The 26,233-nt window shown below is 39.7% G+C and overlaps 1 protein-coding gene across 1 annotated transcript in view; it reads right to left on the bottom strand.

Moving 5' to 3' along the window:
• rprd1b (regulation of nuclear pre-mRNA domain containing 1B) overlaps nucleotides 1-21,811 on the bottom strand; it is a 39,206-nt gene extending 17,395 nt beyond the window's left edge. Inside the window, exons 1-2 of the mRNA XM_076277200.1 lie at nucleotides 20,552-21,811; nucleotides 4,526-4,655 (exon numbers count right to left, since the gene is read on the bottom strand). Coding sequence (XP_076133315.1) covers nucleotides 4,526-4,655; nucleotides 20,552-20,702 — 281 coding nt within the window. The 5' untranslated portion in view covers nucleotides 20,703-21,811. The remainder of the gene's footprint in view (nucleotides 1-4,525; nucleotides 4,656-20,551) is intronic.
• Between the last annotated feature and the right edge of the window lie 4,422 nt (nucleotides 21,812-26,233).

Raw genomic sequence — 26,233 nt, 5'->3', positions numbered from 1 at the left:
AATACATTTAACAGGTAGCCTGAAGACGTAGATCATACATAAAACAAGTTGTCAGTTTACTTTAGCAAAATTAGTTTCTAGTGATGGTAATATAGTCTTTGTTTAGAGTAGAATACCATGGCTAGCAATATGCACCTTGTATAAAATGAAATTATCACTGAAGCACTTCAAGTTAGTAATTAAGGGGGGGGCTCTGTGGTGCAACAGCTTGCAGCCCCCATGCTCTGTACGGGTCCAGGTGCCCACAGGGACCCAGGTTTAAGTCCGACCTGCAGTCATTTCCCGATCCCACCCCCACCCCATCTCTCTCTCGCACTCACTTCCTGTCACTCTTCACTGTCCTATCGGAAATAAAGGCAAAAAGCCCAAAAATGATACTAAAAAAAGTTAATCAAGAATCTTTGATAGTAACAGCCAAGTGAGGGTCGGTGACCGGTAACAAAGATTATATGGCGGCACACAGTTACAATTAAACAATTTGTTGTTCACACAATTACAATACAATTTTTGTTTTTTTAAATAACGTGTTGTACTAGGTCCTTAATCTCATTGCGATTAATGGATTAATGCTGACAACCTTAGTTTTGAGTAGGGTTGGGCACCGAAACACGGTTCTAATATGGCACCGGTGCCGACACAAACGGTAGTAACTGCATCGAATAACAACGTGGATTTCGGTGCCTCATTTCGGTGCTTAAATAGCGTTTATTTTTTTACATTTTTTTTTTATAGGAGGCATCACTGAATGTCATGCACCATCTCTAACGTCTTGCTCTGATAGCAACACATCCAGATACAGTTAGCTAACATAGCCTATGATAAACACTGGATGTATAGGCTAAACCAGAGGGGTGCACCACATAGGCGAGTGGACAGTGTTTGACAGCTTGCGTGAGCCCAAGTAGCTTACTTTAAAGAGACATGCGAGCTCCTGTCAAAATCTAGCAGTGGTCCTAACTACACACAAGCAAAAGGCTATGAAACAACATCAACAGTAGGCTAGCCTATACATTACACAATATCCTTATAATGCGCTAACTGACATTTATTTGAAATGTTATCAGCAAAGTTGTAAGGTGAAAACTTTATTTCACGGTGTGTTAAACAACATAATGCCATGATATTAATCTTTCATGTGCATGAGGCCCATATAGCATCACAATGAATATGAAGATCATGTTAAAAGTTAGCTGGCAAAAACATAAATATGTAGGTTACATACCTGATGTCACTGAGCTGTCAAAGAGGCTACGAAACCATCTCCGTACGTTACCGCTAGCAGGTAATTAAACTCAGCTGACTGGTGTTAGTGAATAGCCATAGTTGCTGTTAAAATACTAGGCTAGCGCTGGGAATCTAAACACTTCAACACCGACATGTAGCCTAACATGTTCAAAACTACTGCGTGTTATGGGTTAAGACAAGACATTTCTTGAAGCATTTGGGAACACACTGAATTAACTGGAAAATAGATTCCCTGTTAGATTAGCTTGCTTGCAAATGCCGTTGTCCATGACCTGGCAGTTTTATGGCAAGCGGTTTTAACATACATTATGGCAAACCGCCTACACTGGGTAAACTTGAAAGCAGAGCTCACCATTGTGTGTGCATGCATGGCAAGCTGTTTTAACATTTAAATGTATTATTCGTAGGAGCAATGAGATATTGATGGTCAATTGAATATAACAGTTCAATTTCATGTTCAAATTTGTCTTATCATAAAAAAAAAGCAATTCATGCTTTAGACCAGGGGTGTCAAACATACGGCCCGCGGGCCGGATGCGGCCCGTTAGATGGTTTAATCCGGCCCAGACTTGTAGAGAATACATTTCTGACGATGTCAACAACAAAAAAAAATCTCTAGCCCATTCCTGTGAGGAGTTATGAATTTTCAAAGAAATAACCGAAATGCTCAATTCAGCCGCTAGGCGCAGCCAAAAAACAAAAAAAAAGTTCGGAGTTGACTGGTCCTGTGCTGTCAGTTTGGCTACATTGTCGGGAGAAAAGCAGGCGTTGCGACAAAATTCAGAGACAAAGTGCAGCCTGCAAACGGAGGACAAGATGTTTGGGCATTTTATTGTATTTTGCACCAGGAAGTGTTGTGTTGTAAAACACTAAACTTGGATCATGTTAAAGTGTGGTTGTGCAAACTGTAAATTTAATCAGGTCGCGAGGTCTGACTCACCGTCAGTTTGACTGTTTTCTTAGTGATAATGGCATTCTGTCTGGCTTACCATACCACGCTGTAGTACGGTGGTTAAGCCGAGGTGCCGTACTCAAGCGTTTCTTTGAACTACGAGAGGAAATTGGACAGTTCTTGGAGAAAAAAGGCAGACCAGTAGCAATTTAAATGCCCGGAATGGGTGCAGGATTATGGTGGATAGCCTATTACACAGCACCGCCACCTAGCCTACAAAATTATTTGATCTGATGTAACATAATCGTATCAGTTGATCGTATTGCTCATGCACTGCTAACTTATGTTTGTTAAATTCATTTTATTTTTCATACATTTGCACATTTACATTTTTAAGGCAGAATGTTAACTTTCTTCATAGCTCCCACTTGAGTTTAGTGTGGTGAGTTGGTTCAGGTGGTCAGATGTAAAAATGTAGGCCACTCAACTCTAAAAATAAACCAGTTGTTTATGAGAGTGAAATGCATTTTATTTCAATTTCATTGGCCTCTCTGAATAAATGTGTAATAATCTAATATATCCCTTGTGATTATGTAGGCTACAAATGTAGGCTGAAGGGTAAAGCATAGCCTACTGAAAAAAACTAAGCTGGAGATTTGGAGTTGTCAAAGGATGTTTTGCAATTATTTCACTGGTCCGGCCCACTTGAGATCAGATGGGCTGTATGTGGCCCCTGAACCAAAATGAGTTTGACACCCCTGCTTTAGACCATTTTAATTTTAAAAACAAAGTACCAGTTCAGGCACCGTTTCGGCACCGGCACCATTTTAAAAGTATTGATTTAGCACCGATAGGATAAAACCCAAACGATACCCAACCCTAGTTTTGAGCCTTGTACTATTACTACTATTAACTATTATGCACCAATCACTAGTGGGGTTTTTTTTTTATAAATGTAGTAGATTGTAATGTACATGTGGAATAATAAAATCATTAAGGCTGTCAAATGATTAAAAAAAACAACTAATTAATCTCATGTTTTGAAATGAATTAAGCGACATTAAAAAAAATACCCCCCCAAGACTAGAGACTAAAGCTTTTTAAAGGGCATATGAAATACAAAATAAATCACCAAATTAATGAGCAACCACAAAGGTTGTATATTTGTGACAACTGTTTAATAGCATCATAAACTACCCACAGAACTATGTAGTTTCTGAGGGAAAACTTGGGCCAGTAAAGAGCCAATTTTGTATGTGCCAAGATCTGTATGAACAACAAATAAATATAAGATGGACAGAGAATGACAGATGGAGAGAAGACAACAGAGAGTGTGTTTGGTGTTGGTGTGTGTGTGTGTCTCTCTGAGTGAGAGGGAGAGACGGAGGGAGAAAGAGAGAGATTCTCCTCCGTTAGCCTTTTAAGTGGTTAAGGGATCCATCTAAGCCAAGAATGGGACAGCACAGCACTTGTTTTCACTTACAGTGTACAGCAGCGCACACACATGGCACCACTGTCCATCTAACTCAAATGTATGATCCAATTAGCAATTAGGAAGTAGGCTAATGTTCAGTGACTTTGCAGAGTTCTATTAGCATCGTAAAAACTGTTGCTTTTTTTGTATGTGTTTTGACAAACCGATTGCATATTCACTTGTAACTATATCAAACTAGGATATTCCATGAATTTCGCTAGTTTTGGCTAGTTTTTACTTTTGAAAATATCCTTAAAAGTTTGGGCATATGATGAGTGTGAGAGAGAGAGAGGCTGCAACTGCAGGTTTCGTGGCTTCCATTATGTGACGTCAGCCCCCCACAAAGGAAGTAGGTCAACAAAATGTGTTAACTTAATTGCATTAATATTTTTTAAAGTGTTATGTATTTAAAAATGAATCGTGGCAATTAAAGTGTTAATTTTGACAGCCATAGAAATCATATAATGACTTGAATTTGAAGACAATATACAGTACTAAAAAATAGTAAACTTATTATTAGTATTTTTGAAAAAATCTTTCAGTTTAGGTCGTTTCAGTTTCATATTAAAGTGCATAAGTGCAGTGCAGACACAAAATACAGATTGATCATAAGTGACAGATCATAGGTGTTCAATAAATGTTTTTGTTAAGTTGAGTAATTTTGTGCATCTTTAGTTATGATTAGTGTTACATTTTATCATATGGCGAAAGAAATCTGCAGCATATATCAGCTATAGGCTGAAACCGAAGATCGGCATCAGCCATTGAAGAACCCATGCCGGTCAACCTCTACAAATTACCAGTTTTGCTGTACTTTTAATTGGAAATTAATCTTATGATGACTTTGATTAAAGTACTCACAGCTTAGGATAATAAGATAGAGTAGAGATAGATAGAGTGCCTTTTCCACTCACCTTGCAACATGAGAACAGGCATCTACAAGAACACCCTCAAAATCTCGAGTAAACTCAGGACCTTTCTTCTTACTGTTCTGGATCACATCATTTGCAAGGTAAAGAAATGTCAGCTTTCTGCTGCTTTTGGCTGAAGAGAGAGAGAGACAAAGAAATAATTAATAGTAACACTGAATGATTGATGTCAAGATTAAGCTTGAGAACGGAATCTCATGGCAAAAACGGTATGCATGGGCAGTGTTTCACGTGTGGTAAAGCCTGGTCAATCCAGCTGCCATCAACTTCAGATTGTAACACTTTTGCCGTTCTATCTAGCTCATCAAAGTAGTTCCATGACATTTTCAATGAACAAACAAAACCATGTGGTTTTGTTTTCACTGAGTGTGGGCCACAGCCTACGTTTTATGTCAAGAGGAAATTATGTAGCTGGGTGGTTGACGTGACATGGCCTTTTTGTGGTCGTGAGTTAGAGGATGACACAGGAATCAATTTTCACTCCCTTCCCATCCCGAGCCCACACAAATACTCCAGTCATATCCCGATCACGTGACTGCCCCCCCCAAAAAAATCCTGTCCTGCAAAATCCCGAGAGAAAAGCTCCCGAATCCCGTCCCACTCCCGTTTCGTTCCCTATGTTGTCTAAAGCATTGGTTCCCAAAAGGTGGGTCGTAGGAAATTTTATTTGGGTCGCCAGCATAGTGACAATTTATGTTGTGTAATAGACCTAGCTTATACCTTATATAGCTTAGGAACTCCTTCTGTGCACATTTAGAACACCGCCAGAACGTGGATATCACTCGCAAAATGAAACAATATTTCTGTCAGGCGCCTACCATGGACCTCACAGTTGCAAAATGCAAGGGACATGAATCAGTTTATATTTGCACGAACAATAACGGACATCTGCTCTTCAACATGGCCCATTACAATCTAGAAAGTATCATTTTAAATCGTAAAAAAACCCTGCTGTCAACAATAGGCTAAAGCAGACATGCATTGACCGGACACAGGGCCTAAATTTCACTGCGGGATTGCGGGTATTGCGCATAATTTGTTCAAGTCCCGCAACTCTAGCCATCATAATGCGAGAAATTCCCGCATACACTTTTACAGCCTGTCTGATGATGTTAATCTAATCATGAAGTGGTGTGAATGCGGTGCTATTGACCAGACGGATCAACTACCGAGTTGAATTGAACATATCCTCATGCATGCACACACGCACACACATGCACACACACGCACACACACGCACACGCACACGCAAAGAGAGAAAGAGAACCACTTTGCGCTTACGCTAATAGGCTACGCAACCATGGCAAACGTTTACATCTGGAAAGAGCTCCTTGGTAACTATCCTGCTAGCTCAGGTCACGTCAACACTTGATCCCAGAAAGATTGTCTTCAACTTGTTAGTGGGTCATTCCACGTCAGTTCAACCAGGGCCCATGCACTTAGGTCTCAAAAAATTCTGAAAAAATTACCAGGTGTACCTATGTTACCCAGGAGACACACTGTAAAATTACTCTTATGTAAGATCAATACTTTCCAAGATACAGCCAGTTTTACAGGGGGAGGGGGGTGTCGATTTTGTTCGGCCTCTTTTTTTTGTCAAAGTTCACAAGCCCACAGCGCAAGAACTAAACCATGTAGGAGGCTCAAATTTTACATGCTGGTACATAAATAGGAATAGTATGTAGCAAAATTGTCACGTTTGGTCTGGATAATCCTGCATGGCCATAGCTGTCCCTCAAAGTTGATACACATTTTATTGGAGTTTTTGGCTGGGCTCTGTTTAAGCCTTCAGAAGACATAATTGTACTCAACATAGGCTCTTGATTTATTTTCCTTACTGAGATAAGTAGAAACACTCTCACAAAAAGCAATGAACAGAAAACAAATCCCTTCCGGGTCTGAACAGCAGACCTCACAAGTCTGAAAATAATTTTGGTTATCATTTTCAGAGCACCCAAACACCTTGTGGGAATATACAAAGATTTTTTAAATATGTTTTTCTTTATTCTCCATGATCCCTTCTTTTTGAAAACACCAATTTGACTTGTCTTATGCAAATCTTTTTTTATTTTCCACCCTGAACATGGGCAAAATGCCCCATTGAGGTGAATGTGGGTAAACATCTGTAGATGACTCAGAAATGACATCGAAAGACAAGGAGTGAATAGTGGCAAGAGGCAAGCCGAAGTCTGCTGACAAGGGCCCGACGGTAATTGTAAAGCAATTTACAAAAGATTCACTGAACAAAAATGCTGATGTGGTACATGAAAATGTAGCTAAAAATGTGGAGAATGCAATGCAATCAAGCATTTTGGACGATATATTGTCACAAGCTGCATGGCAGAATAGGCAACAGGCCGATGTGCGTTTTATTTGGAGACTGTTTTGCGCGACAGAGACTGAGTTTGCTGCTGATATTCTGGGGATAGGCCTAGCCAATGTACGACTTCAGCCTTTTAATATATTTGCTGCATTAGATCAGTCTTTCTAGAACAGGCAAGGGCTTTCTAGCCTCACGTCAGCAGCGCTGCATCACCCATATAGCCTACATTAAAACAACCAATGGATGGGCGGGTGCAGTTTTGAAAATTGGTCAACAAACTTTGGTGCTGATGGATGGCTGATGGATGATAAGTTTTGCTATGCAGTTATGGTTGAAATAATAGCCCATCAGCGCATCTCTAGTGTGTGTGCCTCTCTCTCGCTCAGAGGGGAGGGAGAGGCTGAGGGTCGATCCAGCATGGATTCTAAACTCTGTGGTGGATAGGATCTACAATTAGGTGTTAATAATATTACCACGCTAGGTTGAAGTACTCCCAAGTGCTATTGCGCCACACATTGTAGTTCTCCTGTTTATTCGCTTGGAAAATCGCCACGTTTCATGTTGTGTGACGTACACATTTTTATCAACTACTCGTGCAACTGTATTTAAGTAGGGAAAATGTGGAGGTGTTTGATTACTGCTATGTTCCTCTCTCTACGGCCACGGCAGAGCCCGCTAGCATAGCAACATGCTAACACATTCGCGCTGCGCGACAGAGCGTTTGAGTGCACCTACCGGCGCGGGAGAGGTATGACTCAACGCGTGAAAGTTAAGGTAAGAACATATATTACTACTGATTTTGGGTGGCGTGTTCCTTTAAAGCAGCTGCAGGTCAACTAACGTTAGCTAAGTCTTCATTACATCTGGCAACCCAGAAGAGGCTCGCGTCTGGTAGTCTTGAGAACGTTCACCAGTGTTTTGATTTTGGCTTACAGAACGTTCGGTAACAATCCTACAAATTGCACCTTTAAATTAGCACAAATACATTAGGAAAACCATGCACCAAACACCATACTCATAAATTGAAGGACAAAAAAGGACAAATAGCATACTCACATAAAATGTATTTGTATTTGAATAAAATGCAAGTGGGTGGATGACAAATAAGCCTGAAAAAAGGAATTTTAAAAAACTTCAAATATCATCCCTAAAAAGTGTTTATATGTGTTGCTGCTCTCTAAACTTGACTAATATACATTTAAAAAAAAAAAAAAATGTGAAATATATATTTATATGTGAATTTGTCATGTTAGTGCCTAAAATTGTCATATGGTGTGACGTGAAAATAATTTGAAATAAAATGAAAATTAGATACTTTTTTCTACTTTAATTTATGTCACTGTACATTTTAATCATGTTTGCTTTGATATGCAACATTTCCTTGTGACTATTTAGAAGAAAAACCTAACATTTAACAAGTTATTTTGTCAAGGTGGAGAATGCTCCTAAGTGTAACCAGATATTTTAGCTTTATTCTGATATTTCTAGTAAGAACTCAAAATTCTTGAGGTTCTTGCAGATACCATTTCCTTTGTGTGCTATTGATGTTTTAATGATTTTTCAATTATAAAGTCTTTTTTTGTGACATTATTTAATGTCACACCAAATGACATGGTGTCACGTCATACGATGAACTGCACCACTCCACCATGTGTCAGAGCAAAACAGGGTTTTTAATGACTATAAAATCATTAACAATGAATTTTGAAGTCACTGTATGAATGGTGTATGCGTGTAACAGCAAAATAGATGAAAGTTTAGTATTTATTTTTTAAACTTACATCGCATGGTAACATAAAAGAAAAAAGTATGAGAAATATGAATTGTACAGATACATTTTTTCCCAATTATCACAGATTTAACAAAAAAACATATAATATCTGAATTTAAAACATGTTTTTACAAGAACTTTTATGTAAAAATGCAATTTGGTCATAGGGTGTGACAGAAATGTCATATAGTGTGACTTTTTTTGTGTGAAAAAAGCTGTCACACCATATGATGCAGCATCACACTATATGACATTTTGACAGTTAAGCTAATTTTCTAGACAGTTAAATACAGCTAACTATCATTTAGCATGCAACTGACCATTTGGCAGCAGTGCTTTTTAAGAATTCATGAAGAATATTTGTGAAAAAAAAGCTACTTTTTAGGCAAATGATGTCACACCATAATAGTGTTGCACGGTGTATCGATACTAAAAAGGTATCGTGATGCCTTCACGCAAAAAACGATACGATTTCAGACGTTTTTAGAATCGATACTTTATTAAAATAATAATGTTCTGTGTCTGTGTGAACTGCTGTTCTCACTGCTCCTTTCACGCATCTAGGCAAGTGGGCGTGTCAAGCAGGCAGCTCTGAGTGAGTGAGTGCGCAGCCAACGTCATAGTTCTTTGCCGACAGTTCTAGGCCTTGTGGATAAAACAAAAGGTGCAGTGAAATCTACAACTATTTCGGATACATCGCGAATTAAGGCAAGCCATCAGGTACACAAAGTCATTAAAAAGCAGTAGGCTACGCATGGAACTTGGCAAAACACCTCGCAGACATATCCCAACATTTTTAAAGAGTTCAAAGAACGACAGGTTAACGAATATGCTATAGAAAACACGACTACATGGTTAGTGCCAAGTTCTTCTCTTATGTTTTAGTCTAGCCTAAGTGAAACGAGTATGGTTCTCTGGGATAAAGCGAACCTTCCTTCATCAATGAATTTTGACGAGACATAACGAGCTGTAATCATTTTGACGAGACATAACGAGCTGTAATCATAGGGTGCTAACGTGATGAAAGCGCAATGTTCACGCCAGAATAACATTACCATAACTTGTAAACGATCTATTTCATGTTCGGTCAGTAGCCTACTACTGGTAATATTTGTCATGGCATGTAGACTGCAATTTGTTCAATAATTATTGCCCAGATGTAGGATAGGCTACCCGAAATGCGCTAATTAAAGCCCACAGCATAATACCACCAAAGCGTGTTGAGTCCTAATAATAATAGCGGCGTATTGTTACAGTACGTGCTAGCAAATCATGTTATCAAAGAAATAGACGTAATGTAGTAATGCACACAGATATATTGCAACAGGTAATGGTGTAGGCCTATCTGACGAAGACCTGAGTGGTTGGAACGTCGTACTTGTACACTGGGCGCAAAGAAGACTATCCTCACATTTTCCCCTTTGCAACTGTCAAAGAAATCCCATGAACACGGGAAGGCCTAGGGTAGCCTATACAGTACATTAGATGGCCTAAAGATTAGGCCCCTCTGCATAGCATTCAGTGATTTGCATGCAGTAATTTGAACACTGACCTTGATCTAGCCTAGTTTGGCTATTTAAAGCTACTTTATTGCCAAAACACAACACAATGTAAATTAACTATAACAAACAATAAAGGACTTAATCACAGAAATTAGGCCTACTATTTTACTGACTATAAAAAAATAATCATTATGTAGGAAGTTTAGAAGTTTAGAAGTTTAGAACCCAGAATTGACCTACACACTACAAAAGTGCACCAAATTCAACACAAATGACTCAATACACTTGGAGGAGGTATGAGTCCTTTCTTCTCCAGATATCTTAGGATTTCGCCGTAGTATCGTTTTAGTATCGAGCATCGTGATATTTATGACAGGTATCGTATCGAAGTCATAATTTTGGTATCGTGACAACACTACACCATAAGACACTAAAATTTGGCCATGATGATGTCCAATTCAAAGCTTTTTATATAAAAATCTAAAAAGCAGAACTCCCCTCTTGACCATGCCAATTACTCCTGACATTCTATTGTTACTTCCTGGTTAAGCAGGGTCCTCTTCACAATAATAATGTCCAAATGAATGCCCGGTCAAAATATACAATATAGTGTCACGCCATATGACAACCATTTTATGGACAAAATATATTTGATTATAACTTAGTTGGACAGCATGCATGAACATCAAAACTTTCTGTGGTTGTAAAAAACATCCAATTATTTTATATGCATGGTAAAACTTTAAAGTAATTATACTTTTTATGGATATACGCACTTTTTAGGAAGTTCGCACACATGGTGGACAGTCACACCATATGACATTTTTTATGTTTGGATGATTATTTTAAGTCAAAAGTTAAATACAAATCCAATAAATTTAATATGACAGAACTTGAACCTACCAGACCTACAACATTTCCATATCAATTCTTAACAATTGCCATTTTTTATAAGTTTGTGACACATGGACAGTCTGAATTCTGCTATTTGTCATCTACCCAAATACAAATAAACAAGCATATTAAAGTTAATTATCTAAGTTGTCTATCACTGGGTTATGCTATGCTAAAAAATCCATCATGGGGACATTAAAATATATTCTATTCTATTAAATGAAGATATGAAAATATACTCATCCATTTCCCCCACATTAACTTATACTAAGCTTATCTATAGCCATCTATTTTTGTAGCTGTTTTTGACTTGCTTTTTTTTTTTTGAGTTGGCAAAGTCATCCAAAATCAACAAACACTTCTCAACTAAATGCTTCAAATATTTTTGCATGAAACAGGAAGGAAATACAAACACAAATTAAAGACTAACCTTGATTGAAACTTTTGCCTAATGTCTTTAAAAACTGACTTGCTGGTTAAGCCAGCTATCTACCAATGAGGTAGTGTCTATGGAAGCATAACGTTACATTCATAATGCTACAGACCCTAAGGCCATTATCCCATTTCTCATTCTTCCCCTTCCCTTTCACCTAGCCCTTGTCCCTCAAAACAGAGTGGCAAGACATAAGCTTAGAGGTGCGAATATGGATATGGATATGGGACATAGGGGACAGCTAGGACGATTGAAATACTCTTTAATTCAACGTTATTTTCAAAGAGATCGTACCACATTGAAAGTTAATAATTTGTCACTAGCAATTAACCTCCATCTGTCTTTTGTCAAATACAGTTGCATTTTCAGCTCTGAACAAAACCGTTCAGGAATTATTTAAGCAAAAGTGGAACATGCTAAATGTTTCATTTACCCCCTCCTAGGGCTGGGATAAACGATTATTTTTTAAACGATTAATCTAGCGATTATTTTTTCGATGCATCGATTAATCTAACGATTCATTTTTTCAGTCCGATTCGATTTCGATTCGATTCTATTATCGATTATATCCCAATTAATTCACTAATAGCAACTTATACATGTTTATTTACATATCTGAATGAAAAAACATTCTTTAACATTGCAATATATGTTTATTGCTCTTAAGATTCCAAAATAAAAGACTATACAAGTGCAAAGTAATGCATTCTTAGTCAGAGGTAGCATTCAATAAAGTTCAGTAGTGTATGTCTAATTGAGTGCCTGTCATTTTAAGACGTTCGTGTGAGAATCCTTGCAATTAACATTAACACAGTTAAAAGGCTGCTGATGTGTGGATGCAATTCATAACGTAGTTAGTTCAAATAATGGTTCGTACTTCTCCTTTGGACAAGCACTTTTGTGTCTTGGAAAACACTTTTCCATTTATATCGGGATTTTGCAAACATTCAGAGTCAATAAAATGAGCCTGAGTAACAAATACAAGCAGCTGCAAGTAAGCATGCTAAACTTGACATCCAAACAGTATTCTTACGTTAGCTTTGAGATACTGCTTGATTGCATACTGTAACTTAACTTAGTTTAGTCTCCTCAATGTACTATGTTGTGATAAGACCTTAGCAGAGTTTACCTTAACTTCAATGCTGCAGTTTTGAACAAATTTGCACAGCATGGTCACGATGCTAAGCGGATTTAATAGCAATTTAGCCCACTGTGTTCTATGCAGTGCTTCTATGTGGCAACAACAATCCTTCACCAATCGTGAATAATTTGTTAAATGCACATGCAAAGGAGGAGCAGCGGGCTCGTTACGAGAGAGAGCGGGCGGGGCGAAGGAATGGTTGTGTGAGTAAAAAGTGCAGCTCAATGAAATGATCTTATCTTTAATTTAAATAGTATGCCTACAACATAGAACATCAATGTGTGGTGGCCGGTTTTGATTTTGTGGTGCCCAGCCACAGATTAGTCAACGTATGGAAAACACTGAAGGTGTAAAATTAAAAATATTTAGCAGCACATGTTATGCTCATAGACAGTAAAAGAAATGGACGAACAGATTCCGTCATTCTCAATGGGAGGGTACTGAGTCATTTTTCAGTTGGTCCCCCAGTACTGCGCAGACTCGCACTTAACTTCGTGACGTTAGCCATCGAACTGAATCTTGTAACTCATATGATAGATGGGCTACACAGAAATTCTTCTCACACTTCCTTCGCCTTCAAAGTCATCAAAGTTAAACATTTATTTATGTATTATTATTAATATCATCCTCACAAGTGATATCAAGTCGTGTTAATGTTGAAACTAACACACATGATCATCTTCAAAAACAGTCATGATAAAACAAAACAAAAAAGTTATAGCCTTGAGGCTAATCTTCTTTCCACTTTTCTGACCTACGTCAATCCATCGAAAACCTCTGAAATGATTATCGTTAGACTACCTAACGGTAAAACTACTGTTTTTCCATTAGGTTTACTTGCCTCTATGCTTTACCTTAACATAGGCTACAATGCTATTGTAGGCTACATAGCTTTGTTCACGAGTTTCCGTGCTGGCTGGACTACGCTTCTTATCCAAACAATACGGTTATCTCCTTTCAGTGCGTTAGCTTCCCTTCAACCGGACATGCTAAACATTCTTCTTACGGGAACCTAACGTTACGTACGAGGTAGTCGAGTCTTGTTTTGCCTTTTATTGTTTATGTAGATAACACAGAAGCTAAAATATCGGCACATGATATATGAAGTTATGGGAGTTCAAAAAAATCCTAAATGGATGGGCGTTCTATGGGGTTAGCAGAGAGTTGATAACCACCGCTACATCGATGCTTCTACTTCCGGGAATTCGCCTGCCCCCTTGGTTATGCTTGACGAATCGACGCTCATATTTTGCGTCGACGTATTTTTTGCGTCGACGTCATCGATTACGTCGACGCGTTGTCCCAGCCCTACCCCCTCCTGTTCGGGACGAACAAAACATGGGGGGCGAAAGAAACATACGCTATGTAAACTTCCCACAATTTCAACATTTTACAACAAATGCTTGACTGGTTGAATGGTCATCAGAATTCATATCGCAACCTAGTAGGCTAGCCTAGATGCGACGAGTGTTTATAGTGAGTGAGCTTGATGAACCATAAATGAAAAGTTGCCTTAACATTACATTAGGACAGTATTGTCATTAAACGCTTTTACAAATGTAGGCCTAACCTGCAGTTAATACTTAATGACCTCTACTATTCCAAATGGAAAGTAGCTAAAGCCAGCTCCAAAAGTACCTAAATGTCGCTAGATCACGTCACACAATAATTTGCATATCAATTACGTCACCAGGTCATGTCGCGCCCCCCCCCCCCCCCAAAAAAAAAAAAAAACAGTTATGGCCCTTTAATTCCCTGTTTGCTTTTTTTTAATATAAATATATTTAATTTAATATGTATATTAATTGGTACATAGCCTATGAGCATCAAGTGGCTGAAACCAGTCATTTCCAACCTATTCCCAACAGGTCCACCTGCTTTGCACTGCTTTATTTGCACAATTTAACCTTATGACAATGGCTATATTTTGGATAGCCTATATTTAGGCTTAATGTCACTCAGACAGACCGACAGATTTTTTTCCCCCTCAGCCGACAGTCTGTCCTGCATTAACAACATTGAGGCATTGCCTAAACGAATGCTATAGGTTTTTCTAACTTGTATGCTTGATTTTGAACTATCTGCTTGTGAAAGAAGTTGTAGCCTACTTTCCTTTGTTCAATGTGGTTGTTCAACGATGCTGGCAAGTGTGTCCCTGCTTCCCGGTCATCATGTCATTGCTCTCCTGACTCTGGTTGTAATCTCACCTGAAGTTGCTGCACCTTCCAATAACGTTGTATGAGCTGTTAGATCTATAGAACATTATGTGTAATAACATGGGCTACTACATAGGTCAGTTATTACTTTTATAATCATGAGGCAATGCTTTGGGCAAACTCAATGTAATTCACAAACGAAACAGGCATGAGCCTCTCACACAGCACAGCCAAACTCACTGCTTACTCAGAAGAGTAAAAAGGGACATTACATGGCATCACATCAGAGTCTCCAAAAGTCTCCAAGAACGCCAGAAAAAGTACCTGGATTTGTCGCTAGTCGCTTTTTACAAAAAAAGTCGCTTGGGGGGTCTGAAAAATAAATATAGCGACAAAGTCACTAAGTTGGCAACACTGAATGACCTAGCAAATGTCGGCTGGGTAGGCTAGGTAAAATAGGCAGGTAGAAATATTTGCCTACATGACGTGATTCAACAGACGCGACTTGTGTGTGTGATAAGTAAAATAGGCACTGGCAGATGCGATAGGTAAATAGATATCTTTGCGTGTTACCACAATAGCCTGTGGGCCAACAGTAAACTCACAAGCTAAAAACAATAGCCATGTAGCCTAAAAAGGCAAAGTGTTTGCCACTGATATTTGTGACGCCTGGCACTTCAAGCGCTGCAAGGAAGGTCACCCCTTAGACCATGTTAATGGCCAATTGTAGACTAGGGGCCTGTACTACGAAGGGAGCTTAACCTACCCAGATGTAACCCAGGGTTACTTTGTTAAACCGGGGTTGACAAAACCTGGTTATCTTAAGTGGTGTTAATCGGTACTACGAGGCTGATTATGAAGTTGATTTGTTGAGCCGGGGTTAACCTAATTGGAGTTTGTGCGCGTTCACATAAATGCGCAAGTCACCACTTTCAATAATGACGCGATCAACTTATTTTACGGATGAGGAATGCACAATTATTATGACAAGTTATGAGGAATTAAAACCCACTCTACGACAAAAATCAAATACGTCGGCAGTGAACAAAGCAAGGCAAGGCTGTTGGCAACGTATTGCAGATCGGGTAGCCTAAATGCCTAAAAGTAAAGTTTTATTTCCACATGTTCTTCAAATATGTGTTACGGAGGATTAATAGCTTGCAGAATGTCTGAAATGAGTTGAAATAATTAAATTGCCTATTTTGAGTTCATAGAAATGCCTACAGATGCAACACAATTCAGAAGTGGGCATATAGATTACAGTAATAGGATAATTGAATGTTTAAGTAGCCCCCATTGACTGATTTAGTGTATGCCTAATCCTGTGAACATTTCAGATGCAACACCATTGCCAAACACATGGCAGCAGGTGAAAATGAAACACAAACACATTATTCAGAATAGTAGGTTTATATAGTTATAGCTTGCATTAATGTCTTAATTATGAAAACATGTAGGCCTAGTATGCTTATAGCCTTCACTTGGCCTCTGTTTTACAGCTAACAAGAAAAAGGTGTCTTTGAACACTACTGTAAGGCACCAGAGTGTTTTACAGTAGCAGAGGAGTTGGCCATCGCAAATAATAGTGGAAGGCCGATTATGGAAGGGGTTGAGGGAGGCATTCGGTCGGATTCTGGTACTGTGGAAGGTTACTCTATACAACCACAGGTGGCAGTGTGGTGACTCTATATAAAACATATTGATGTCAATGGGGCATTTTGCCCATGTTCAGGGTGGAAAATAAAAAAGAAAGATTTGCATAAGACAAGTCAAATTGGTGTTTTCAAAAAGAAGGGTTCATGGAGAATAAAGAAAAACATATTTAAAAAATCTTTGTATATTCCCACAAGGTGTTTGGGTGCTCTGAAAATGATAACCAAAATGATTTTCAGACTTGTGAGGTCTGCTGTTCAGACCCTCTGTTCATTGCTTTTTGTGAGAGTGTTTCTACTTATCTCAGTAAGGAAAATAAATCAAGAGCCTATGTTGAGTACAAATATGTCTTCTGAAGGCTTAAACAGAGCCCAGCCAAAAACTCCAATAAAATGTGTATCAACTTTGAGGGACAGCTATGGCCATGCAGGATTATCCAGACCAAACGTGACAATTTTGCTACATACTATTCCTATTTATGTACCAGCATGCAAAATTTGAGCCTCCTACATGGTTTAGTTCTTGCGCTGTGGGCTTGTGAACTTTGACAAAAAAAAGAGGCCGAACAAAAACTGGCTGTATCTTCAGTGTTTCCCACAGAAATGGATTCAATTTGTGGCGGTAGCTGACTTGGACAATGGGGGGGTGGGGGGGGGGCATCGTCTTGGTAGTGTATAGGTCTAATTGAGTGCCTGTCACAAGACGTTCGTGAGGGAACCTTGCAAATTGCAATTGTAACACAGTTTAAAGGCTGCTGATGTGTGAATGCAATTCATAACGTTTTCTAATTAGTTAAAATAACACTTTTCCACTTCCATTTACATCGGGATTTTGCAAACATTCAGAGTCAATAAAATGAGCCCTTCAACGAATTGACACAAGCAGCTGTAAGTAGGCTAAGCATGCTAAATTCGACATCCAAACAGTAGCCTATTCTAACGTTAGCTTTGGGATACTGCTTGATTGCATAACTTAACTTAGTTTAGTCTCTTCAATGTAGCCTATGTTGTGATAAGATCTTAGCAGAGTTAACTTCAATGCAGCAGTTTTTAACTAATTTGTGCAGCATGGTCACAATGCTAAGCAGATTTAATAGCCAATTTAGCCAGACGTCTTCTATGCAATGCTTCTATGTGGCAACAACAATCCATGCAGAGGAGGGGCAGCGAGCTACGAGAGAGAGCGGGGCGGGGCAAGGAAAGGCTGCGTGCGTAAAAAGTGCAGCTTAATGGCAATGCAAGGATTTGATGTTATATTTAATCTAAATTAAATTACATTAAATTAAACATAAAATATTTATATGTGGCGGCCGATTTTTATTGTGTGGCGCCCCGCCACAGATTAGTCAATGTATGGGAAACACTGATCTTGGAAAGTATTGATCTTACATAAGAGTAATTTTACAGTGTGTCTCCTGGGTAACACAGGTACACCTGGTAATTTTTTCAAAATTTTTTGAGACCTAAGTGCGTGGGCCCTGGTTGAACTGACGTGGAATGACCCGTAGCCTTTATGTGCAGGGTACAGTAATATGACATTCAATTCAACAAGTTTGTTAAAATGGTGATTTTAATTTTTTAGGCCTACTGTAGGCTATGTCCGATTTTTTTTAGGCTATTCTTGCTCAGATGTTCAGCATACTGTAGTCTAGGCCTATGTCCGATTTATTTTTGGACATACAGTATTCATGTTCAGCATCGCCGATTAGATGGAATACATGAATGTCCACGTAAGGGCATGACGGGTGACATTAGAGACTTCTGCCTAGATCATCTGACAAAGGCCTACGCCGACATTGTCTCGAATTGTTAGTGGAGGGGTGGTACTTATAAAGGGTGTGGTTAACGGAAACCTCGGGTTAACCAAGAACATAACCTGCTTGGAGCAGGTTTGAGATGCAGCGTAAATTGCCATGGCAGCATACCTCGGTTAAAACCTATCCACCTTTCGTAGTACGGGTTAATAGGGAAGTTACGCCACACGTGATCAAGTTACTCTCGAAGTTACCTAGATAAGCCAGTAACCCCGCTTCATAGTACAGGCCCTAGGACTTTGGGGTGCCACCTGGGGTGGCCTGAGCTGATGCTGGAAACAAACAAATTGGGGGCAGCCTGTCCTTGAAACAAAAACACTGTGTGGAGTTAGGCCTGTCGCAATATTCAATAAATCAATTAATCGCATGATAATTAAAATTAGCTCGATAATTTTTCTGGCCACGATAAATGGCATTTGCATGCTTGTTTGTTTTCCTCGTCTCTCTCTCGGGTCTTTAGAGTAACGATGAGTGAACCCTCATGTCAGTCACTTGTCAGTCGCATGGTGTGTGGGGAGGCGGGACTACTGGCGTAGCCTACCACAGAGTGCAGCTAAAGGGCCGCGTAAAAAGTATACCAGTAGGCACTAGGCAGAGAGAAAGCTAGTTGCGAGTTCGAGTAGGCTACGCCTAATAAAGACAAAAAAGATGGAATTGGTTTCTAAGCCAAACGCAACAGCTGCAGTGTGGGAGCATTTCGGATTTAAACCGAATGCCCGTGGTGAACCACTGAACGTGTGCGAGTCGGTGTGTCGCATTTGTTGGAAAACAGTCGCAATTAAAAGCGGCAACACAACAAACATGCGAATGCATCTAAAACACAATCATCCACTGCAGTTTTCCCAGTTGGGGAAAAAAACAACAACAAGTGGGCCGTCTTCCTCTTCCCGACAGAGCACAGTCACTAGGGCGTTTAGTCGACAAACGAAGTACAAACAGGACAGTGCGAAATGGATTACACTCACAGACAGTATAGTTCGCTTCATTGCTAAAGAGATGCTTAAAAAAATTTATCTCAGAACGACAATATTATCGCTTATCGCAATAATTTCTGAGACAATTTATCGTCCAGCAAAATTTGTTATCGTAACAGGCCTATGTGGAGTTTTACTGGGAATACTGAAGGGGCGGGTGAGCTACCTCTCTGGAGTGTTTTGTTTGGTCCTTGATTAAAATATAATGTAAGCTCATGTTGTTTTGGACAAAAGTGTCTAGTAAGAAATTTAAATACACAAATAAAAAAAAAGCAACATCATGCAAAATCACTGACTGCACCTTTAACAGAGTTTTTTCTTTTGATTGGTAACCTGAATATTCAACAAATAGCCTACAATTAAAGATGATCTAAGTGATGTTACACGGTTTCTAAGCTATAACATTTTTTGTCACATACAGCAAACATCACCTCATCCGCTAGCTGCCTGTGCCCTGAATACAGTGTAAAAAAAAAAAAAAACCTGTGGACAGCCCAGGCTCCGAAAACGGCAAAAAAACAACTTGGTCCAGCCTGGACCATAAAAACACAACAAACTGTTCCAGCCAATCAACGACGAGATGCGTGCAAAGGAGAGTTTCAATTGCATGGGAGGGGGAGAGAGTAGCGAGCTAGCTCTCTATTTTGTTTGAAAGTCAACAGAAGTGACATTGGCCTACCCAACATTGCTTAGAGCACCTTTAATTCTTTCACACAAACATACGGGTGTTTGAGGGAGGTAACCAGGTAGGCTCTGCTGGTGGAGGTGCAAACAAACACTGCATCGCCATTGAGATCACATAGTAAGGAGCTGGCTCAAGGGTTATAAAAGTATTTTGTTGTGTTTAGTTTTATATTCAATTTGGTAACTATAAAGGACTGATGTCTTTAGAACACTAAACATATTGGAGGTGTCAAATGTTAACTTACTCCAGTCTAGATTTGTTTTGTCGTTAATCACTCCTATGGTGTATTTCTATTGTCTATCAAAAGTAAAGTGCCTGTTTCGAAGTTAACTGATGGTTGAATCAACCAAAAATCCGATATTGTTTGCACCTCCAAGTGGTCTGTTGGCATGTGCTGCAGTTACCCAGCAAGTCTCCAAGCAAGTCACATGCAGTATACAGTGAGATCAGGGTTTGCAACCAAAAATAAATGTGAATGAAGCCCAATGGGGGAAAGGGGGAATTCACACCCCGGTTACACAGGTTAAACGGACCAAGTGTGAAGACAACTTAAAAATCCCAGTTAATACACTACCTTAATTCTGTAACTTGGCAACATCATACTGCACCACATATTGCATTATGAAGTCTAACAGTTTGCATGTCATACAAACACACGTTAGTTACCTTTCTTCATTTCTCTGTGCCATACTCGTACAATGAGAGATGAATGCTTGCGATGGTGAATTATCCATAGTGACAAGGTCTGGACACTCTGTTGAGAGTTACTGAGCTCCGATAACTTCTTCTCCAACGCAGACTCGGAAAATGATGACATGTCTAATGATTTAGCAGTGATCACTGGCGCTAATCAAGCTGATGCAAAGTCCTTATAAAGTCTCTGACTACTCAGTCGGCGCAGGTTATAAAGGTAACGTTAATGTGAGTTAATACGAAGTTCACAACGCTTAACACTAACAAAACCACTTAACGTTACGTTACCGTTACCCTTTCCAGCAATGATCAGTTTCCAAAACTTCTCAGATTTGATTTGAGCCCCACACCACCTGGCCAAACTCGATTATGTGACGCAACAACAATTTGTGCAAACGTTGAGTAACGTCACACTGTCTGATGTGTATGAGTAACCATTCACGACACGTATTACTATTAACAATAATATGACTCCTGATTAAAACTCTTCTTAGCAGTGTGACTTAACGTTAACTTAGTGTTTAAGGTTTACGTTAATCACCAGTCACGTTCAATAACGTGCCAACTAGTGAGGAAGCTAACAGTAGCTGCCAGGTTGCTAGTGTCCACAAGTTAACCGTTAACTAACTTCGCGATCTTTGTGACCTAGGTCAGCTTTTAAGGAGACGCAATAATTCTAGTGAATTTGCAATATTTCTACAAAGCTTTTTCGAAACCCCTAATCTAGTCACTTAATGTCTGCGGTTTAGCGACTCACAAACTACGTGTAGGTAGCCAGCGACAATAAATTCAAATTTCAATATGGCCGCCATTCACTATTTTTTTTTTTTTTTTTTTTCAAAATAAAAGTCGGAACCAATCTGTGAACTTCCGTCAGTATCAGGAGTACGTTTACATGTACATTCAGAATATGACAATGTTGCGAATATGGAGTTTTTTTACATGAGTAGAATAGTTAATATTCCCATTTACATGTCACACAGCATTCTGATTAAAAACGACTTTATCAAAGTTCAACTCTAAACGTTCCTTTCCGTGAATGTTTCCATGGGCTCTGTGCACTAGCTTACTTGAAGTCGGCAAACTAGTTTCCTGTTCGTTGACACTGCTGTCAACAACATAGACAGTAGCAGTAGGCTAAAAGAAATGGACCAGAGAATATCTAATAAGGGGTCCGTAAACGGACTCTGAATGGACACAGCAGACACATTAGCGACTGACCCCATAGACCTCTTCTTCTTTTTCTTTAGTTTATTTGCAGATTGCATCGTTCATTTGCTGTATACCGCCATCTACTGCACAGGAGTGTGCAGAGTGTTGCAAAGGGTGACAAAATAAATCTATAAATAATAATATTGAAATAACAATAAAATAATCTTTTCATTAAATCACTGTCTTTAAGGAAAGTAAATACGTCTCTAATTCTGTCGCTTTGCAGCGTTGTTTCCCAATAATATTATCAATGTTATTGTCCATTTCTTGCCATTGTATCTGCTCACTGCTGCACATCTTCCTGCTGCACATCTTCCTGTGTTTGACATTCTGTGAATAAACCATTTCCTTTTCCTACCAGTTTTAATGTTGCATTCAATCCTGTATGTCCCATTCTTAATCTTGAGTAAACTATTTCTTCCTAACTATTTTTCATATTAATTATTTTTCCAACCTGTTTCTGAATGTTAGTGCCCAGCCTTATAAGTTCCACTTCCCATTCTTGTTGCCACCTCTTTGTTGAATTTTTTTTCTTTTCGTTTTTGCTTCTCCTTTCCCTATTGGATCATTCATTTCTATTTATTTGTTTTCCAGTGCCTTTTTAGCTAAGTCATCTGCCTATTCATTACCTCTTCTGATTGAAGCACATTCAGCACTGAAGCACTTTCAAAGCTCTGCAATACATTGAATCTGAGCATATTAATGATTTTAATGGTTTTATTACTTCTATCCACCTTAATGCTGTTTTTATGCCAGTCATATCGATTGAATATACTGAGAGAGATTATATTTCAGACCTTTTTCGGGAATGTACAGTATAGGCTACCTAAATTATTGGCACCTGTGCTAAAGTTTACTAAAACTGGTATAAAAAAATAATCTGTTGGTGATTTATTGTAATCTCACAATGAAAAAAATGGGAAAAATCCAACCTTGAAGGGAAGCAAAATCTCATAAAGAAATAAATATTTTTTAACAAAAACACGTCGCTCACAATCATTGGCACCCCTGCTTATAATACCTTCTTAAGCCTCTTTGCCAATAAAACAGCTTGTAATATTCTCCTATGACACAAAGTTGGAGAATACAAAGCAAGGGATTTAAGACCGTTCGTCTTTAGAAAATCTCCCCAGTTTGTCCATATTCCTATAGTCCAGTGTTTTTCAACCACTGTGCCGGGGCACACTAGTGTGCCGTGAGAGATCATCAGGTGTGCCGCAGAAAATTACCCATTTTGTCACTCACTGGTCCAGAAAAGCAACTGTTGCATCAAATAATTTATAACCACATGCTCTCATGTATGAATGCACTATTTGTGGTATGCAGGCATTGTACAAAGGGCCCCATATCCAGTATTCACAGAATCATCACATATCCAGTTCATAACAACAATTAAATTAGATAGTCACCTACAAATGAAACAGAGGGCGCTTGTTTTATTGAGCAGGTCTTGCATAGAAGCCATAATAAGGCCATATCTGTGTAGCTATTATTTGAAATTTTAGGCTATGGTATGTTTCTTATTTCCTCACACAGGATTAGTGTGCCGTGGGACATTTTAAGTGTCAAAAGTGTGCCGTGGTACAAAAAAGGTTGAAAAACACTGCTATAGTCCACACTTTTGCATTCTCCTCTTTGACTCACCCCACTGTTTTTCTTTTTTTTTGTGTGTATTATTTTGGCCTTTTATGGCTTTAATTGACAGGATAGTAGAGAATGACAGGAAGTGAGAGGGAGAGAGAGTCGGGGTGGGATCAGGAAAGGACCACGGGGCGGGAATCGAACCCGGGTCGCTGGTGTACGGTGCAGGTAGCCCAGTCAGTTGCGCCACGGCTGGGGCCACCCCACTGTTTTTCTATGGAGTTTAGATCAGGGGACTGAGATGGCAATGTCTGAAGCTTCATTTTGTGTTCAGCAAACCATATTTGTTTTGATCTGGACATTTGTTTTGGTTCATTGACCTGATGAATGACCAACGTTTAGTGTCTTGGCAGAGACTGAAAGATTTCCTTTGAAAATGTTCAGGTTTTTCTTGGTGTTCATGAAACCATGCACCTTAATTAGGTTCCCAAGGCCGTTGGGAATAAAAACAGCCCCACAATAGCACAGCCCCTCCACATATGACCGCCGCGCAGTGAAGCGGTGGTCATATAGGTTTAGTCAGAGTTTTTTCTTCCATTTTTTTTCTTTTTCGCATGTGTAATTTTCCGTCAAAGATTCACTGAAAGACCGGGGTGCATGAAACTTGGTGGGCATGTAGCCCCACAAAGAGAGCATGGAACCATTGTTTTTCATTTTGATCCATCGCCCCCCCGCCGGACTGGACCCCCCGAAAGGAGGGTAGGGGCGGACACAGTTTTCTGTGAATATCTCGAGAATTGTAGGTCCTATAGAAGGACCAAATTTTTTTGTATGTTGGGCTTAAGGGGCCATGTCAACCCATCCCATAACCACTCTTTTTATGTATAAAAGTAAATAAACCACCTAGCTAAAAATGAAAAAGCAAAAATGAGATGTTATAAGTAAGTATATATACTCTTTTGATCCCGTGAGGGAAATTTGGTCTCTGCATTTATCCCAATCCGTGAATTAGTGAAACACACTCAGCACACAGTGAACACACAGTGAGGTGAAGCACACACTAATCCCGGCACAGTGAGCTGCCTGCAACAGCAGCGCTCGGGGAGCAGTGAAGGGTTAGGTGCCTTGCTCAAGGGCACTTCAGCCGTGCCTACTGGTCGGGGTTTGAACCGGCAACCCTCCGGTTACAAGTCCAAATCGCTAACCAGTGGTACGGCTGCCCAAATAATCGCAGGTATCTCTGACCTGACATGGTCAAAACTGCACGAAATTGGATGTATAGGATCATTATGACACCCTCTGAATGCACACCAAGTTCTTTTAGAATTCCGTTCATGGGGGGCCATACAATAAATTAATTTATGTTACAAGGATACAAGGATATAAGGAAGTTTATTGTCACATGCATATAGTTACTGGAAGTAAGAAATGCAGTGAAATTATGTCTGGTGTCAGCCTATTTGTGCATTTATGGGGGGGGGGGGGGTAAAAATAAGAAAGGTGGGGAGGATTGGGATTGGGGGGGGCACCAACAAGGAACACCCAAGAGCAACAGGGGCAAGGAAAAACTCCCTTACCAAGGAAGAAACCTTGGGCAGATCCACGGCTCAAGGGGCTAACCCAACTACCAGGGGTCTTGGTGTGTGTGTTGGGGATGACAAGGGAGATGGGATAGTGTGCTGTGTATGTGGGGAGAGGGCAGTGTGCAATATGTGTGTTGGAGAAGCTTCCTCATGAGACAATATGCTGTGTATTGGAGGGGGGGTGCAGTGTGCTGTAAGTATGTTGGGGATGTGTGTTGGAGAAGCTTCCTGATGAAATAATGTGCTGTGTATGTAGGGGGGGGCGGGGTGCAGTGTACTGCAAGTATGGTGAAGGGACTTACTATTGCAAGCAGAGTATGTATGATGTATTTGAGTGATGACAGTGAAGATTTGTGTGTGGGCGGGAGGGGAGTGGAGCAGTGACTGTGTGTGTGTGTGTACAGTGTGTGTGTGGGTAGGTGGGGGCAGTGTGCAGCAAGTATGTAGAGGAGGCTTACTGTAGCAAGCAGTGTGCTGTATGTATGTGTGGTGATGACAGTGATGATGTAAGTGTGTGTGTTTTTTGTGTGTGTGTTGGGGATGGGGGTGGGGGGGGGGGGGCAGAAAGGCTAGGCAATCAAGGACATGGGTAGATAGATGGAGGAGAAATCAAAAATAAGAAATAAAAAGTTCTATGGAGATGTGCAAAAGTTGAAGAAAGTCAGATGTGTGTGTGTGTGTGTGTGTGTGTGTGATGAAATAAGAAAATAAATAAAAGGTCTGTAGCATAGGGTGAGGGATGTAAAAGTGCTAAAAGTCTTGTAGGTGTGTGTGTGGGGGGGGTGGGTCATGCTGAGGAGTGAATGAGTGCAAAATCAGTATAGTGTGAGTTCAAAGTTCGGATGGACGGACAAAAACTTCTCCTGAGTCTCTCAGTTCTGGCTTTGTGACTACATAGGCGTCTTCTTGATTTCAGCGGGAGGAATAATCCATTGTTAGGATGAAAAGAGTCCTTCAGGATCTTTTGGGCTCTTAGGAGTACTCTTCTGGAATAGATATCTTGTAGAGCAGGGAGTTGAGTTCTTATAGTACGTTCAGCTGAGAGCACTACTCTCTGCAGAGTACTACAATCTCTAACTGTGGAGTTCCCATACCAGGTGATGATGCTACCAGTTAGAACACTCTTAACCGCTGAAGTGTAGAAGGCCTTCATGATGGATGTAGAAACTTTGAATTTCCTTAGCTGACGAAGGAAGTAGAGTTGTTGTCTGGACTTCTTCAGAACATATTGAGTGTTAACAGTCCATGTTAAGTCTGCAGTACACCAATGTGGACACCA

The sequence above is a fragment of the Alosa pseudoharengus genome, unplaced genomic scaffold (genome assembly GCF_046254945.1).
Source record: "Alosa pseudoharengus isolate Yale_2024_CS ecotype anadromous, Long Island Sound unplaced genomic scaffold, YU_APseudo_1.1 YU_APseudo_1.1_scf_9, whole genome shotgun sequence".
NCBI lineage: Eukaryota > Metazoa > Chordata > Actinopteri > Clupeiformes > Clupeidae > Alosa > Alosa pseudoharengus.
This window is presented reverse-complemented; position numbering and strand designations above follow the sequence as displayed.